Source organism: Syngnathoides biaculeatus, chromosome 5 (genome assembly GCF_019802595.1).
Source record: "Syngnathoides biaculeatus isolate LvHL_M chromosome 5, ASM1980259v1, whole genome shotgun sequence".
Taxonomy (NCBI): Eukaryota; Metazoa; Chordata; class Actinopteri; order Syngnathiformes; family Syngnathidae; genus Syngnathoides; species Syngnathoides biaculeatus.
The window spans coordinates 26,598,026-26,614,792 of NC_084644.1; the positions used below are offsets into that span (position 1 = coordinate 26,598,026).

General features: G+C 41.6%; 2 protein-coding genes across 6 annotated transcripts; one reads left to right on the forward strand and one right to left on the reverse strand.

The window, feature by feature from the left end:
* Positions 1 to 6: 6 nt before the first annotated feature.
* Positions 7 to 6,285, forward strand: slc25a40 (solute carrier family 25 member 40). 2 transcript variants are annotated; one of them, XM_061820149.1, is made up of 10 exons: positions 7 to 177; positions 314 to 421; positions 1,860 to 1,919; positions 2,014 to 2,120; positions 2,188 to 2,255; positions 2,332 to 2,456; positions 3,893 to 4,176; positions 4,545 to 4,626; positions 4,709 to 4,786; positions 4,869 to 6,285. In XM_061820149.1, exons 2-10 carry the CDS (start codon positions 319 to 321, stop codon positions 5,000 to 5,002), a joined length of 1,041 nt encoding a protein of 346 aa, XP_061676133.1. In that variant the 5' UTR covers positions 7 to 177; positions 314 to 318; the 3' UTR covers positions 5,003 to 6,285. The 2 variants fall into 2 exon arrangements, with proteins under 2 accessions (XP_061676133.1, XP_061676134.1); XM_061820150.1 differs by lacking the exons at positions 7 to 177; positions 314 to 421 and adding an exon at positions 1,332 to 1,534.
* Positions 6,286 to 6,335: 50 nt separating this feature from the next.
* rundc3b (RUN domain containing 3b) lies at positions 6,336 to 16,758 on the reverse strand. Of its 4 annotated transcripts, none has more exons than XM_061820144.1 (11): positions 16,523 to 16,758; positions 14,049 to 14,164; positions 13,817 to 13,950; positions 12,073 to 12,158; positions 11,631 to 11,720; positions 10,610 to 10,690; positions 10,358 to 10,532; positions 8,810 to 8,967; positions 8,045 to 8,191; positions 7,314 to 7,405; positions 6,336 to 6,960 (listed from the first exon to the last, which is right to left on the reverse strand). In XM_061820144.1, the coding sequence occupies exons 1-11, from the start codon at positions 16,615 to 16,617 to the stop codon at positions 6,815 to 6,817; spliced, it is 1,320 nt and encodes a 439-aa protein (XP_061676128.1). In that variant the 5' UTR covers positions 16,618 to 16,758; the 3' UTR covers positions 6,336 to 6,814. The 4 variants fall into 4 exon arrangements, with proteins under 4 accessions (XP_061676128.1, XP_061676131.1, XP_061676130.1 ...); XM_061820147.1 differs by lacking the exon at positions 16,523 to 16,758 and adding an exon at positions 16,027 to 16,046; XM_061820146.1 differs by lacking the exon at positions 16,523 to 16,758 and adding an exon at positions 14,339 to 14,460.
* Between the last annotated feature and the right edge of the window lie 9 nt (positions 16,759 to 16,767).

Here is a 16,767-nt window from a genome sequence, read left to right on the forward strand (position 1 = left end):
AAACAGAAACCTATGTTATGAAACGTTTCATCATGTGCGGGTGGTGTTCTTGGCTGAACCAGCGGAGTAAACACGTGTTTCGTGTAAATCTTTCGCTTGTAAAACAGTAGTGCTTACCTCTTGGGATGTCATTTTAATGCAAACAAGGATTCGTCGATGTGAAGGTCTTTTTGGGAGGTAGGAACGTCTTGTTGTTAAATCGAGTTAGCTACATTGTACTTTCACTATTTATAGATAAGCAGCATCTTTATGACCGTCGGAGGTTGTTTTATGAAATAGGTTAATCTTTAATGTAATCTATTTTGTGTTCAAGGAAACATGAGCGGTCAACATCGCTCCACTCCGGCCAAAGAAAACGGCATTTCTCCAATTCAACAGATGGCGGCGTCCTGCTCGGGAGCGTTGGTCACGTCGCTGTTTGGTAAGGCAGTCATGGGACGTCTGGGCCACTTTTTCCCTTTTAAAATACTGCACGTTGTCTTGTCTTTGATACTAACGATTACTACTTTGTATTTCTTGAGACTCGCTGCGTCGCATTCATCTTAAATTACCTTTGAACTTTGCATTATGTGGACATTTGTGGACAGAAAATGGTTGTCACCACGATGGTACATTTTAGTACAATTGGTGCGCCAAAAGTAGGTATAAGACCTCTTGAATACAAGGAAGGAAGGAAGGAAAGGAGTGGATCATTTCAACAAGTCAACACACACGATCCCCACGCCCAGATGTGAAAACCTAACACTAACCTTAAAATCCTAATTTGAAACCAGAACCCACTTTTTCAAACCTTCACCCGAATTGGGAAATGTGATTTGGATCTCTAACTGCAAACCCCTAATTTAAAATCCAAACTCAGGCGAGAAACCCCATTTTGAGTATTGAAATTTAATTTGAACTGAATTGATGTTGTTTTATTCAAAGCATTGACAAAATTAAACTGTGATGTATTAGTCATCATGGGGTGAGAAGCTCGGTCATCCGGTAGGGGCTCAGAGTCGAGTTGCTGCTCCTCTGAGAGGAGCCAAATGAGGTGGCTGGGGCAACTGATTCGGATGGCTCTGGGACGCCTTCCCTGGCAAGGTGTTCCGGGACTGACCTGGTACACACTGGAGAGACTATGTCTCTCGGCTGGCCAAGGAACACCTCAGGATCCCCCCCGAAGAGCTGGGGAAAGGGAACACCGGGTGCCCCTGTTAAAGCTACTGGCCCTGTGACACACACACAAGCCAGTATTTATCTCTATATTGATATTCAACCAAACTCAAAGCACCTGCACGGGTTTCCCCAGGTGTCATTGGTTCAGTTGTCGCAGTTGGATTCACAACGGGTGGCGTGTCTGGTTTAGGGGGTTGCCCTCACAGTTCACGGTTCAAATCCAGACCTGTAGTAAGCGCAGCTGGATTATATATTATATTGAACTAAATCAATTGGATTTCCTCAATATAATTGAAATAAAAATAGCTGAGGATGCTAATTGGCAGCACAGTGGGTCTGGTGACACTTGCATGTCTGCCTCACAGTTTTGAGTTTCGTAAGTCAAAGTTCAGATGTGGTGTTTGTTGGTCCCCCTCTTCTCACATGTCTTTTCGTTAGTAATCGGTTTTACCTCCACAATACAAAAACATGCTTCTTAGCTTCATAAAAGAGCAAATTTTTCATGGGTTTGGACTTGAGTGCAAATATTAGGTTGTCTCTGTGAGCCTTGCATTTGGCTGGTGACCACTCCAGGGTGTCACCCCACCTTTTGCCCAAATTCTCTGGAACATGTTCCAGCTCACACAGAATCCTAGTAAAGACCAGCACTGTCAAAAATGAATTGACAAATGCAACTTACATTTCCGCTTGTCTCTCCCCAGTGACACCCTTAGATGTTGTGAAGATCAGACTTCAAGCACAGAAAAATCCTTTCCCTAAAGGTAAATTGCATCTTGCAAAACTGTTTTTATTCTTTGATTTTTTTTTTTTTTTTTTTTAACCTCACCTTGATGATTTTTTTTTTTTTTTTTTAAGGAAAATGCTTTGTCTACTGCAACGGCCTGATGGACCATATTTGCGTGTGTATGAATGGCAACAACAAGGCCTGGTATAAAGCGCCAGGACACTTCAACGGCACAGCGGTAAATAGAACTTCTATCGTGATGCTTAAATATCAGAATGGGATCGTAATTTTACGTGCTGCGGCAGGACGCGCTTGTCAAGATCGTTCGGAATGAAGGCGTCAGGTCCTTATGGAGCGGTCTCCCTCCAACTCTGTGAGTGCAAACCTCTCTCACGCAGCACTCGGCCTCGTGGGAGATTTATTTTTGTGCAATTTTGTGTCCGCTCCAGTGTGATGGCCGTGCCAGCAACTGTCATCTACTTCACTAGTTATGACCAGCTACGTGCACTACTAAGGGTAAAAATGGGCAAACACGAGCAGTTCGCCCCAATGGTGTCGGGAGCCATTGCTAGAGGTGGGATTTAACGCTTTGAATAAGAACAACTTCGATTTATGTAGAGCCTTTCAAGGGACCCAAAGATGCTTAACAATAATAGAATTATTTTATGCAAAAATTTAACAGTCACTCACATTTGACGAGCGCGACCGCACTCGCGCGCCTTCACGCTCGCAAATCTGCACAGTCGAGCACGAAAAATCACGCGCCTAAAATTTGTTACGAGTAGAAAAAATTGATATTGAAAGACGTCTCTTATTTTGTGTAGTCTTGACATTAATTTACGTGTTTATTTCATAAACATTGTTAACAAAACAAGTCTCCTCCTAAACAATCAGTATTCACCCGGTAACAGGAAATGCAAGTTAACTGTTCTGAGCATGTACGGAAGTTAGGCCGAAAGAAGCGCAAATTCAGAGCTGCTTCACATACTGCGATCGGATTTACGTTGAAAGTCATCAGCATCACGAGCTATGTCAAAGGAAATTCAGTTACACTGAAAACATTTCTGGGATATAACACAGGTAATGTTTCAGTATCTAACTATTTGACTTTAAATTCTAAGGTTAGACTAGTCTCTCCATATATCTAATGCGAACGGTCATTTTCTTCCGTGGTACGCATCATCTTGAAGTTGAAAACTTTTCCACTCTACATGCTTTGCGTAGATCATCTACTGCTAGCTTTCATCAATGGATTGACAATAGATACCGCTGTAAATTACGCTAGATTATAACAATACATCACGATTGCCGACAGGAATGTTTGTTACAATGTATCGCTAGTTTGTTGCCACTAACGCCGATTATGTTGAAGTAATCTTTCAGCATTTTCAAAACATTGTGGGTGTAGACTGGTCATGTTTATTCCTTAACAGGCTAGTACATTTAACTTTTCTTCAGATAATGTTTGTCAGATCAAGAATTTTTATTGATGAAAAATTTTAAGTACCGTTTTACATCATGTTCTACTAATATCAGTTGAAATTGGAAGTTCTGAAGTTTCTGAGTTTGAAATTTTTGTTTTCTATTTTAGTTATGTATTTGTTCATTTTATTTTTAATTTACAGTTATGTTATATTAATCCAGTAAGTTATTTTAAGGTCTTGAGATTCCATCCCTAATTACACCCGCAACTTTATCTTCGGGCATGACTGACCACACCTGTGCATTTTCCAAATGTGAGTGACTGATTTAAGATTAAGATTTCACACTTCACAGGTACAGCAAGAAAAGTTAAACCCCCTTACATAGAGTTCTTAACTAGGAAGACACTTCGGAGAGGGCCAGTGGTTTTCTTATGTGTAATTACAGTAAAATTAATTTTGGTTGCTTTTTTTTCATGGCATATTACAATTTCTTGATGATGAATTTGGTCATTTTGGTAGCGAGTAAAATCTAATCCATTGGATTTTAGTGGTTACACTATTTATTTTGCACTCCTCCAATTGCCAGTGGGTGCGGCCTCAGTGATCAGTCCAATTGAGCTTCTGCGCACCAAGCTGCAATCTGAGAAGCTATCGTACAGGCAGCTGAGAACTTGCGTGCGCACAGCTGTGGAGGTGGACGGCTGGGTGTCACTGTGGCGAGGTCTGGGACCCACGTTGCTCCGGGACGTGCCCTTCTCTGCGATGTACTGGTACAACTACGAAAGAGGCAAGAGGTGGCTGTGCCAACACTATGGCACCGGGGAGCCCACCTTCGCCATGACCTTCGTGTCCGGCGCCACGTCTGGCACGGTAAGTGTAGTTGACCAGGAATGGGCCGATGACCTTCACTCATTTGTCACACCAACTCCATCATGATGCCAAATAAATGCACATGTACAAAGGTCAGAATATTCACGTGACACTGCCAGAAAGGTACTCGTATAACGATGCTTACTATCGTGCTTGTAATATTAGTACCTATTCTGCATTATCGTGAGGGCTCATTCTAGTGTATTTGCTTCCATAATCCAGAGAATCCAGTGCTGCTCAACTGGAAACTCATATACATTTTTAATTGACTCCACAGTCAGATATTATAACTTAGAACAAATGAAAGCATTTTGTACAATATTGTGATGGTTTGAGATATATATATATATGTTTTCCCCCCCTTTCAGATTGCATCCATCTTAACTTTGCCATTTGATGTGGTCAAAACAAGAAGGCAGGTGGAACTGGGGGAGCTGCAAGCAATGAATTGTAATTATGGCATAAATGTGTTTTTCTTTAGAATTGGAACTATTTCTCGGTTTCACTCATTGACTTGTTTTTGTATTGTCAGTGTCACACAAGGCATCCTCCACTGTCAGTGTCATGAAGAAGATCGTGACACAGCACGGCATCAAAGGCTTGTTTGCAGGTTTGCGTCACCTCTGGCCAATGTTTTTTTTTTTTCTTTCCAAAATGCCCTCTTCTCTTCTGACCCGCCGTGTCCTGGCCAGGTTTCCTTCCTCGGGTGATCAAAGTGGCGCCGGCCTGCGCCATCATGATCAGCTCCTATGAGTTGGGAAAGGAGTTTTTTCGCAAACACAACCAGGATCGAGAACTTCGACATCTGCACACCAGAAACACCTGAAAAATTATGAGTGGCCACCCCTCTTACACTGGGTTCAAACAAGCAAAGTTGAGAGACGATTAAAAGTACATTATTATAGTTATTATAAATTCATATTCCATGATGAAATGCTTCTGTTTGCACAACTGAAATTCAATGAGGGGACAAATCCCTGGTACAAACAGGTAAAATCTGAATAGTTTACACCGTCCCATCAAACAGAGTTGTAATTGTGTATATGCCACAAAATAATGGCAAAGCACTTGAGACAGAGGATCATAAAACAGCAACATGCTTCAAGCATATTGACAAGCATGAACCATTGCTGCTTAAATGACTGCATTCCATATTCAACACACAAAAAAAACCACATTAGGCTCAGCAATAGTTTTAGCTATTTTTGGCCTAAATAACATGCTAGCCCAAATTTCTTTGACACAGATGCATATGGTCAATGGGAATTCTTGATTTAAATAATGAATTATGAAGCTAATCATATTATACAGTAGGTATACACATATAAAAAGAACAGGTGCAAACTGAATTGACATGACGCATTGGCAAACAAATACTCCAATTTTTGCCCAAAGGGTAGTAAATCATTAAATGTGTTGCATTTACATATAAACGTTCATCTCAGATGACATGCTGTGGCGACCTTTTAACGGGACAAGCCGAAAGAAATTTATATATACATACAATACATGTTGGGAAATACAGGCCAATTGTATCACTAATGTAGATTAGACAAAGTATTCGTAGCAGTGGGAGAGAAGCAAAACATGATTTCAGGTTCTATTTTTACTGTGCTCATGGAACTTTCAAGGATCATTAGTTTGCACGTGATTGAACGCATATGGTAAAAAAACTACCAAATTATTCATCCTAACAGAAAAAACACTCCACAAGATGGAGCCAAAGTAATAAGAACGTTTATTCTTTTGGCCTGAGCACCAAAACAGCAAATAGGTAATTTTTTTGTGCAAAGAACATGATGGGTTGCAAAAGATTTATGTGAATGTCGAAGTGCCAATAGGCAGGGATTTACTATATGTCAGTGTTTGGGGGAGGGTGTTTCAGCCCACTCTTCCAGTTTAGAATTTTCAACACTGTCAACTGCCCATCAGAGAAAATGTCAAGGGGGGTATGGAAAAAGTAGAAAAAAAAATCCCCCCCAAAAATTTAAAAACCACTATTATATGTTAAAATCCATTTTTGAGTACTGGGACCTACTTGTATATGTATTTTCTTAAGACATTTGCATCTGCACTGTGCCTGATGTTCTGACTAAAGCCATAAAACTGTGTGTGTGTGGGGGGGGGGATAAATGTTTTAACAAACTCAAAGCAAAGAGTAGAGATGACTTCAGTTTTATCACAATTACCACAAGACAAAGTAGTAAATTACTGCAGTGGAATCTAAATAATTAAAGGGAAAACATTTGATTAAACTGAGGCTAGCGTATCAATCAAAGCGGTCATGACCTGAGAACAAAATGCAGCATTGTGTACGACGGTGAAAACAAAGGCACAAACATAGTTGAGAACAAAAGATGTTAAAACTAGGATAATGTAATGGATGAGAAAAGTGATGATCCTGTATAAACAATTGGTGACATTGAGGAGACCAACTCTTCCGGTGTTGGCACATGAATCAGGTCTCTAAAGCATTAAAGTTACTGTACATGGTGTCAGAAAACACTTGACTGAGTGCGCTCATTCCAACAGAAAGCTGAAACTTCTCAGTGCAAGCTCACTAAGAATGTACATTTCTACAAAGAACAACATAATAGTACTCTTGAGAGTATGGCTGGCTGAATTGTGGCGTGGGGCCTTACGTTGGGGTGAAGCCCGGACTGCTGACCTCAGCGGCAGGACTGGCTAGACACTCGTTGGACCTCAGACTGGCTAAAGACCTGAAACTGTTGACAGAGGTGAGAGAGCCACAGAGTCCTCGGAGGGACGGCGTCTGCTCTTTTCCTGCATGGCAAAAAAAGATGAGTTAAAAAAAAAAAAAGTACCAAGCCGTGCAGACCTTCAGTGGTATAACCGAATCCACCACTGTAATTTTGTATTTTATCAATGCAAAGCAAGCACACAAACACACACACACGTAACAGCATGCAACTATACCACAAAAATCATCTAATAGCATGACAAAAAGGAGTTGGATAAAATATATCCATCAGAGTTGCTGTTTATTAATAATATATGTATATACAGTACAAGGTGTCCCAAAAGTCACTACACACTTCCTTTACTAGATAAAGTGTCATTTGGAGAGACGTGGTGTCATTGTTATTTGACGACGTCGGGCCTAAGGCTACTTGTACCTTGGCGGGGCCAGTGTTGTTTGGCTTCCAGCGTCAGCGCATGTGACATCTGTGATAGGCTCATGTCCGTAGGCAGATTGTGAAGGCTCTTGCTACGGAACAAAGAAAAGATTGCAAAATGCTTCAGTCAGCGAGAAACAACAACCACGTGAAAACGCCAAACATTCATCAGCATTGATCTCGTCTCAGCCATAACAGTGGCAGATAAAAATGTGCTGTCTCTACAAGAAAAAAAAATGTAGTAGAGTGTTACAACAATGTTTCTCATTTTAATTTTTGAGACCGCTATAGATAATTACCAGAACATGGTCAGCTAATGATCACAATTAAAATGAACTATTCAAATCTCTGTCATTAGTTTGAGAAAGGGTGAACCGTTTAACTTCAGTTTACTTTACATTCATTAATTTCTCTTTATAATGCACTGTAAAGTTATGATATTTAATTATTGCCTTTCTGAACAATATTACATTTTACTAGTACTGCTTATGCTGGAGCCTCGCCCATCTGACTTTGGGCAAGCGGTCGGGTCCACCCTGGAACGCGCGCCGGCCAATTGCAGGGCACATATAGACTGATAAAAAAAAAAAAAAAAAACACAACCGTTCACATTCACATCTAAGTACTACAGGAAGTCTGGAGCCAGATTGCAAACCGTACCAAGAAATCGCATGGTCAAGATCTGTGTGCTCTAGCCATACATAATTCAGTACAACAAAATCTGAACATACTCCTCCCACTGTCCGGGGCTCTTCCTGTACAACAGCGTGTCCAAGGCAACAGCGTTGGCGTCCAAAGTGTCAGGAGACGGCCACTGATTGGTCAGGTGGGCTGTCAGCTCCTGTCGCGACCGCAAGTCATTGTTCTTCAATACAGTCCTGAACACACGTGACACAGCTCATTCACCAAAGGAGGAGTTTAACTGACACCGAGATTGTTCATTATTTTTGTTGCAGTGTGTCCGGAATAGAAGTGACTAGTCCAGTTATTCTGTCACTTTTGTGGAGCGAAATAAGGAAATCATAATAAGAAACACCTACGACTACACTGCAGTTGTACATACATGAATGACCAACATACTGTAGGCATAATGTGGAAAATTAGGTATGGTTTCAGAACTGTGCGGCCATCGTCATCACTCTTACAATATAGCTAAAAGAATTTGAAGTCACCGTCCACAAATCAAATACATGTGCTGTCATTAATCCTGTATTATTATTCTCCTACGCTGAGTGGATGAAGCCTTATCAGTCTTTTGGCTTGCTGGCCTCCAGTCGTGTTCCTTTACAATGAATGTGACTTCATTTGCATTTAATCAGAGTCAGAGTGCTGCTTGAGCTCCAGAGTCGTGACACGGCTTCAATTCAGTCATTTAGGAACCTACATTGAATTAGTTGTGACACAAGAGCGAGACGGTTTTTGGGTAATTCAATATTTGATCCTGGAGACGTGGACAGACGCAGGCGCACGCACACACACAACTCCCACAAACTCACAGTTGATCCTGCAGTTCCAAAATGATAAACTCCAGCTGTTCTTTCTCTAGCGAGTGAGCCAAGTGCATGTCCACCAGGTTCTGCTCAAGAACTTTGTGATGCGACGACGCCTCCGTCAGCTGCGACTCGCGCAGACGCACCAGCTCCTCCAGGTAAGTCTGACAGGAAAACAAGACAATTGGGTTTCACGTGACAAATCAGAGGGCAAGCGTTTTTGGTTTTGCACTAAACCACTGTTGTGAGACTTTACTGTGGAATACATTTGTCACATGAGGATTTTTTTTTTTTTTTTTTTTTTTAAATCAAGTTGTAATAAGGGGAAAACTAGTTATTTTATAATAATAAAATTGTCATGGGAAAAGATTATGACAATATTAGTTATAAAAACATTCACATTGTTATGGGAAAATAGCCATAATAGTACAAGGAAAAAAAATCCTAAATTTACATTTGTAATAAAAGCATTTTGACAAAAATATTGATCGGTTAGGGTCATAACTGAGAAGTTTTGTTTTTTTTTCCCCCACAATAAACAATTTCCTTGTCTCCCTCACATGCTCATGCAGGTTTCAATTGGTCTCTTCATGTGCGAAGATTGTTGTTTTATTTGCTTTTCGGAATTTTCCTATTTTGGGGCTCAGGCCAAAGCAAAGTCAGGTGATCTCTTGTCAAGGAACTAAGCTGAAGTCAATTATGAGGCTTCATTGACACCAAAGTAGTGCTTTGCCAGCAATTATGAAAACTTTTGTGGAGGTAACTACTAGCAGATTTTCACTGAAGAACACATTACTTGTGTTGGCAGATTTGTGTTTTGCATATTTACATATACACTAAATATTAGTTCTAGTTCTCCTGGTCAGGCTGTTGCTCATGTGATGTTGTTCCTAATGGCTCCATGTATTGACAGCTGGACATACTGTAGATAACCGCCTTGTCTTGTTTCTCTCTGCCTCTCATTTTAATATAACGAAGGGACTTTGTCCGATCTTTAGTAATGGGTGACAACTCATAAGACGTAGGGTCTTTTCTTCTCTTTGCGAAGACTTTATTTTTGTAATAAAAATCCACAAAGACAAGATTATCTCCTTGTACATGGTGTCAGACAAAGATTTTGCCAAAACATTTGAAACCTTAAAAACACAATTTTGAAAAAGTATTGTTTTCCATATTGTTACCCATCTATCCATTTTCTTAGCTGCTTATCCTTACTAGGGTCGCGGGAGTGCTGGTGCCTATCCCAGCTGTCAATGGGCAGGAGGCGGGGAACACCCTGAACTGGTTGCCAGCCAATCGCAAGCCACATGGAGACAGATAACAGCATTTAGAGTGTCCAATTAATGTCGCATGCTTTTGGAATGTGGAGTGCCCAGAGAAAACCCACGCAGGCACGGGGGAGAACAGGCAAACTCCACACAGGCAGGGTCGGGATCAAACCCTGATCCTGGTTTACAGCTGCGCCACTGTGCCGCCCCTATTGTTAACCCTTGTCATAAAATGTCTCCCTGCATACACGTTTTACGTGTTCCTCTTATCTACACTCCAACACACCTTCTGCTCCAGCGCCATGCGATACTTTTGCTCAAAGCGCTTGCACTTGCTGACCAAGTTGCTCTGCTCGGTGAAGATGGAGGCAGCCGTGGCCATCTTGTCTGGGGTGCTGCTCTCGCTGCCGCTGCTGCCTAGGGTGCGCAATTCCTCCTCATCGCTGCTGATGCTGTCTGCGCTGAAATGGGGGAGTGATGCCCGCTGTGCCATCAGCACACATGCGGCAACAATGCACGCAGCGGCCATCTCACGTACCTCTGAGTGAACTTCAAGTAAGGCGTGTAGTCGATGACCGAGAGGCCGCCGACATCTAGACCCTCGCCTTTCAGACAGAAGCTATAGAGAGACAAGACAAGATGAGGGGGGTACAGGTACAACTTTCTTCTTTATTGTATTTGACGCCATGCTGTCCCTCACCGGACAGGCTTGGTTCTACAACAGACATCTGGTTTGTGGGAGGAAACTCTTGATTGACAGTGAAGATATTGTGTATAGTGTGTATACAATGCCCTCCCTTCAACTGCACATCAAAACAATACTAGAATTGGAGTTTTTTTTCCATTTGTCGTATTGAAAAGATATGGCTTAGTTACTCCATCAAGGAGTGATGCATATAACAGCTTTTGTGTGTTTTCTCTAACCTGGACGAGTGTGAAGTGGTGTTTTCTGGTTTCCCATGTCTAGTATTAAAAGTCTGATGTTAGTACAAAATGTTTTAGTAAGATTCTTGACTAGGATAAGAAGGTTTAGCTCCCAGTCCACCTCAGATGCATTTTTAAGGTTTTGTTACTTACTCCTTAATCGGGCTCCAATACTATGGAAGCCCCTGGCTATATATATATTAGAAAGGCTAATTCTATACCAATATTGAAATCTTGATTAATTTCTACACTCTTGCATTTGCTTAAACCACAACAAGTAACCAGCTACTAACCTGTCCCATCTCACCCTCCTACATTTGGATTTTGGCCTCTATTATTGCCAATTCTCTTTCCACTCTTTGGTGAATGAGGGCTATATTAATAAATTTGACTTGACTGGAGTTAGTTCATCATCTCAAGACACCACACACAGTGAGACAAGTGCATACTTACATTATTTTTTTCCCCTCATCATGTGTAGGGCATCTCACATTTTCAAAGTTGGTCAAGATGTTTTAAATCGGTCAGTGTGTTCACACCCAACAAGTTGAGCAACCTTACACCTGACTCCTGTCCCTCTGACCTCATCTATTTGACAGTGGATCTAAAGAAAGGAAGTAGAACGGTGTCAGTACCTGAAGTCAATGGTGTTAAGTCCAATGAGCGTGTCGGCCAGCAGCCCCGCCTCCTCTCCCAGCATGATCGCCCCATCATCATAAAACTTCCTGCATTCAAACATTGGCACGGCTCAATTTTAACAGCACAAACGTGACTGATTGCTAAGATGTTTTCAAACTTTGTCAAAAGCCTACTGCTCGTATACTTGCACTGTTAAATGAGATCCAATACAAGAGCTGAAATAAATACTGTTGTGAAAATCACAATAATATTTAGAGGCTGAGTTCTACATTCCTGGAAACTAAAGACAAAGTCTAAAAACATATTGTTCAGTGAACACCTTACTGATAGTGTCAATATTTGTTAAGGCAGATGTTTTTTTATAAGGCGTCACTGTGCAGGGTTACATAATGAAGCGTATAATTGTGCAGTGTGAGTGCGCAAGGTACACTCTCAAACCTGGTCGTTTTAAGGTCCCTGAGCGCGGACGAGATGTATTCAGACAATCTCTTTTCCATAAGAACCACTCTGATCCAAGCTCGACCCTGGTAAGGCAAGATGAAAAGATATTGGGAGATGATTATTTTATTCTTGCCAATTGCTTTTAAAAATCTTTAGCCAAAGATCCCAAGAATTAAGTCTGAACACCTCCAGACTCTTTGGGTTTCTTGTAGGAAGCTGTATGAACCCAAGGCAGCTGGGATTAATAACGTTGTAATAATAGGAGAAGCTGCAGGAATACGGATATGAATGCTCCACAGACCTATCAGACACATTTCATTCATAAATGTGATAACAGCGTGCATCAAACCCTCTGAATCATTGTAGAAAACAGGTGACTGAATGGATTATCATTATTGTTGTTATCATCCTTATATTTTTTTAAAATCACCCCATGTATTAGCCATCATGCAACTATGGGGATCAAAAGGGCTGGAAACAAATACACCCCTGATCAGCCAATGATTGAAGTTGGCTGAGGCGATACCCACAGCAGGGCAGGTGTACAATTCCAAAAGTGTGCGAGGTACGACGGTCTACGAAAGTACCAAAAGAGGTTGTAGCCGGACTCCTCGCAAAGATACGCCATTGGTGCAGGACAGAATTTGCACTAGTCATGAAAAAACAAACCGAAATGTTGAGATTTTTTTGTGTTATGGGGGGAAAATATCACACTAACAGAAAAAAAGAGGAACTATTGATTCTCACAATGAATGGCAAAATTGCCACAAAAATGTAAATGACAAGACCAGTGAAATCTGTATTTTTTCAACTGACCATCAAATAACCATAATCATCTACAGGGTAAAATCTATTATTATGAGAAAAAGGCTGCTATGTTATGAAAATAAAGGTGTAATATTACAACAATGAACTTGTAATGTTGCGAGGGAAAAAGTCAGAATAATACAAAAACAATTCCATATATCAAGCCTGAATTGAAGAATAAAAGTTTTATTCTGGTGGCACGGTGCCCAACTGGTTAGCACATATGCCTCAGAGTTATGAGAACCCGGGTTCAAATCTGGCTTCGCCTGTGTGGAGTTTGCATCTTCACCCAGTGCCAGCACAGATTTTCTCCAGGTAGTCCGGTTTCCTCCCACATCCCAAAATCATGTGTGTTTATACAGTATGTTCAAGTTCAACAAATTCACAAACAGCCATTGTGGTCAAAAGACAGTTGTGAGTGTGCTCAGTCGCAAAACTTTATAATCATATTTCCCTTCTTTGTTTTCACCACTTCCCCTCTCTTTTCTACTTTTACATCCAGATTATGAAAAACAAATGTTGATAAGTGAAGAATCTGCTGACAATCCCAAATATTCAATCATCTGCTATATGCTCTGAAAACAAATCCACAGGATTAATAAACCTATTTTTATTGTGTTACTCAATTTACACATTGAAAAGGTTGGGTTTCATGCTTGTATGCACATAAAATGGTATCATATATCAGAACATTTTTTTTAACAATGACTGACAACCTGAACTCGAGAGACCACACACACGAGGTCTATTGTCACAGTGTTTACTCAACAGTGTTGCATCTAATGTTTGTTTTTGTCCTATCGGGTAAAACTGGACTGTGTTCTTAGCTAATCTTTCCTTGCTGACCTTTCTTTATTTGCTTCCAGGATGATCAAGCAAAGTGGAGTAAAAATGCCTTATTATGCACCCTTTTGGGCTCAAAGTGGTGTCTCACCTTAGCTTTGGATGACCGTACATTCTCCATACTCTCGATGCTTCGGATGCAATTATGAGGGACTTTACCGCAGGCGGCTTTGACGAAATCCCAAAAACTCCGAGGACTCTCGTAGCCAAACCACAGTGTCTGACCTGAGAGAGGAAGACATTGGAGGGGATCTTTTTTTAAAAAAATTTACTTCTGATTTGTCACCTAAATGTTTTTTTTTTGTGTGCATATGTGTTTTAACCTTTTAGTCGATGGTTGAGGATATGCTCCAAGATGGACACAAAGTTGACCAACTCTCCAGATGAGTCATCCATGCTCTCAAAACAGGACCGGTCCAAGAGAGTCTTCACTGAAAACCTGGAGGCAAGATAAGTGAAGCATTAACAAGACATCACAAATCAGAGATTTTATCTGGAGATTTACACACGGAAAAGTTCCCAAAACATGCATGTTAGGTTCATTACAGACGATTATTCTCCATACATTAGGCGTGAAGTAAATATTTGTGAACCATTGTGAACCAGGGCGTACCCCGCCTCTCTCCCAAAGTCAGCCGGGACAAGCTCAAGCGAAACTGAGAAGCTAAGGAACAACGCTATGGAAAATGGATGGAAGGTGGCTTTTGTCTCAACAACACAGCTGGTGTCTTTCTTCCTCAGTTGCAATCAGACGGCTGTGTCTAATCAGATTGCACCTAATTGGCCAGGAGAGAGAGTTAATGGGCTACACTGCGCTCCATCTGTGTGTGTTCGTGTACAAGTTGTTTGTAAGACCTTTTACATCAACTAGATGATCTCTTCCCGCTCTGTCTCTTCCGTTGCCTAGCAGCAGCGTTTGCAATGCACAAAAGTGTACAAAAGCGCTCTCACAAATGTCATCTGCCTTTCACTGAGCCCACCAACCGATAAATGAGTCAAAATCTCAAGTGCCTAAATCCATGTAACATATACTTTGGAGAGTCCTTCAACATGTCAAATGGTATTGGTGTCATACTATTGTTAAATGACAATAAATTGATATTAAAATGACTAAAGGTGATATGTCATTATTTTCTATAAAACTAGCCTCATGAGGGTTATAGGGAAGGTTGAGCCTATCCGAGCAGACCTTGGACAAGAGACAGAGTACACCATGTTCAGGATGGTCGCCAAAAATTTACTCACATTCACACCGATGGACAATTTAGACTTCAATAAACCTAACGGGCATGTTTTTCAAAGCAGCACACTAAAACAGTTCACCGGTCTGCCATTTTCTATAGCACCTTTCCTGTTTAAGGTTGCAAGCAGTTGGCGCCCAATTCCAGCTGACTTCGGACAAAAAATAGAGAACATCTTGGATTGGCCGCCAGTCAACTACTGACCCACGCTTAAACCCAGGCAAGCAAACCACTAAACTGTCACTGAAAGTGACTTAAATTAGTTACGAATCTATTTTTGTCAATTGTTCCCGGAGGAATTTATTTATCATCCTTACCACCTAACAAAAAATATCTTTTATAGTGCATGGGAAACTCGTACAAGGACCTCAAAATGGTGAGGCTAATATGCTAACCACTACTGCACTGTGCAGCTTTCAAAGTGATCGCCATCCATCTATTTTCCTCAATGGGGTCACAGGTGAGTTGCAGCCTATCCCAAATAACCGTGGACTTGTCTCCAGTCAATCCCAGGGCACACACATTGACGAACAACCACTCACACTTACACTATTGGAAAATTAGGCGTGAACGAACCAAATGTGGGAATCATGGTGGACAACTGGCTCAGGGTGTACCCCACCTCTTACCGTCGTTAGCTGGGATAGGTTTCACCCCGCCTGCCAACCCTACTGAGGAAAAGTGGTACAGAGAACAGATGGACCCAAACATGTGTGTTTTTTATGGAACATGCTCTGAAACTGGACTAGCCATAGAAAACCAACACAAGCAAAGAGAACATCTAAAAACAGAGGTGTTACAACAGTGATTTGAAGTGAGGTCGTCTGAATGTGAGACAAACGTTAACATTAATGTGATACCACATGCTGATGAGTGCAAACTGTACATCTACACAACATAAAAATTATAAACCACCATTAGCTATCAACCTCCAATAGGTAAGAGCATCAGTTCCATTAGGTGACTCTTGGGCATCTTCAAAAGGGTAAAAGGGTGAGCAGTTTTGCTTTGTTTTAGTTTTAACTTCTTTTTTTTTTTTTTAATATATCTGTATACCTACACTCAAGAATGTTAAGATGTGACTGAAATATTCCCATTCCATATCTTAGTTGACTGTGTGTCGTGAGACTGGTCATCAGCCAATGCCCCAACACACAGAGCCAACCATTCACACCTATGTGGAGGGGGAAATGCCAAAGGATCCCAAGAAAACCAACACAAACATCGTAAGAAAATGCAAACTTCTCACAGGAAGGCAAGAGCTGATTCAAACCCTGACCCTCTGATCTGTCAGGCAAGACATGCTATAACCACTCGGACACTATGATGCCTTCATAGCAGGTCAATTTATTTCAAAACAACATGCTTCACGAGACAGCTGCCACACAACAATGAAGGTGGAGTTTAGAAATACATTGGGGAAAAAAAAAATCACATTAGGTACGATGATGCAGTTGTCAAGATCATGTGCTGTTTGGATTGTACCATGATGGATGATGGTGATGATGGCGGTGGTGGTAGTGAGGAGAAGAAGGATTGTCATGTTGGCGACCTACCGGCAGACGGTGAGCAGGTTCCTCCTCTCCACCGCCGCGCTCCTGCCCATGGTCCGCCTGCGGCTGAAGTGCAGCCCCGCGCCGAGGGACGCCATCTCCGGCTCGAGGCAAGCCTGGCAGCCAGCCTGCCTGCTGGAGGGGGTGCGCACAACGCCGAACCGTCAGCTTCTCTCGGGGTGAGAGTCACTCGGTTAGCGGTCTCTTGTATCCCTACGTCACACTGCATGGATGGTAGGGGGCTCGGC

What these genes read in the sequence shown, in the direction of transcription:
- slc25a40 (XM_061820149.1), top strand. Translation starts at nt 319, where the DNA reads ATGAGCGGTCAACATCGCTCCACTCCGGCCAAAGAAAACGGCATTTCT. An exon ending in GTTGGTCACGTCGCTGTTTG is followed by an intron (nt 422 to 1,859) that starts GTAAGGCAGTCA and finishes GTCTCTCCCCAG; the next exon opens with TGACACCCTTAGATGTTGTG. An exon ending in AGCGGTCTCCCTCCAACTCT is followed by an intron (nt 2,256 to 2,331) that starts GTGAGTGCAAAC and finishes TGTCCGCTCCAG; the next exon opens with TGTGATGGCCGTGCCAGCAA.
- rundc3b (XM_061820144.1), bottom strand. Translation starts at nt 16,617, where the DNA reads ATGGCGTCCCTCGGCGCGGGGCTGCACTTCAGCCGCAGGCGGACCATG. An exon ending in AACCTGCTCACCGTCTGCCG is followed by an intron (nt 14,165 to 16,522) that starts GTAGGTCGCCAA and finishes TCTTGCCTCCAG; the next exon opens with GTTTTCAGTGAAGACTCTCT. An exon ending in GCATGGCGCTGGAGCAGAAG is followed by an intron (nt 8,968 to 10,357) that starts GTGTGTTGGAGT and finishes TTTTCCTGTCAG; the next exon opens with ACTTACCTGGAGGAGCTGGT.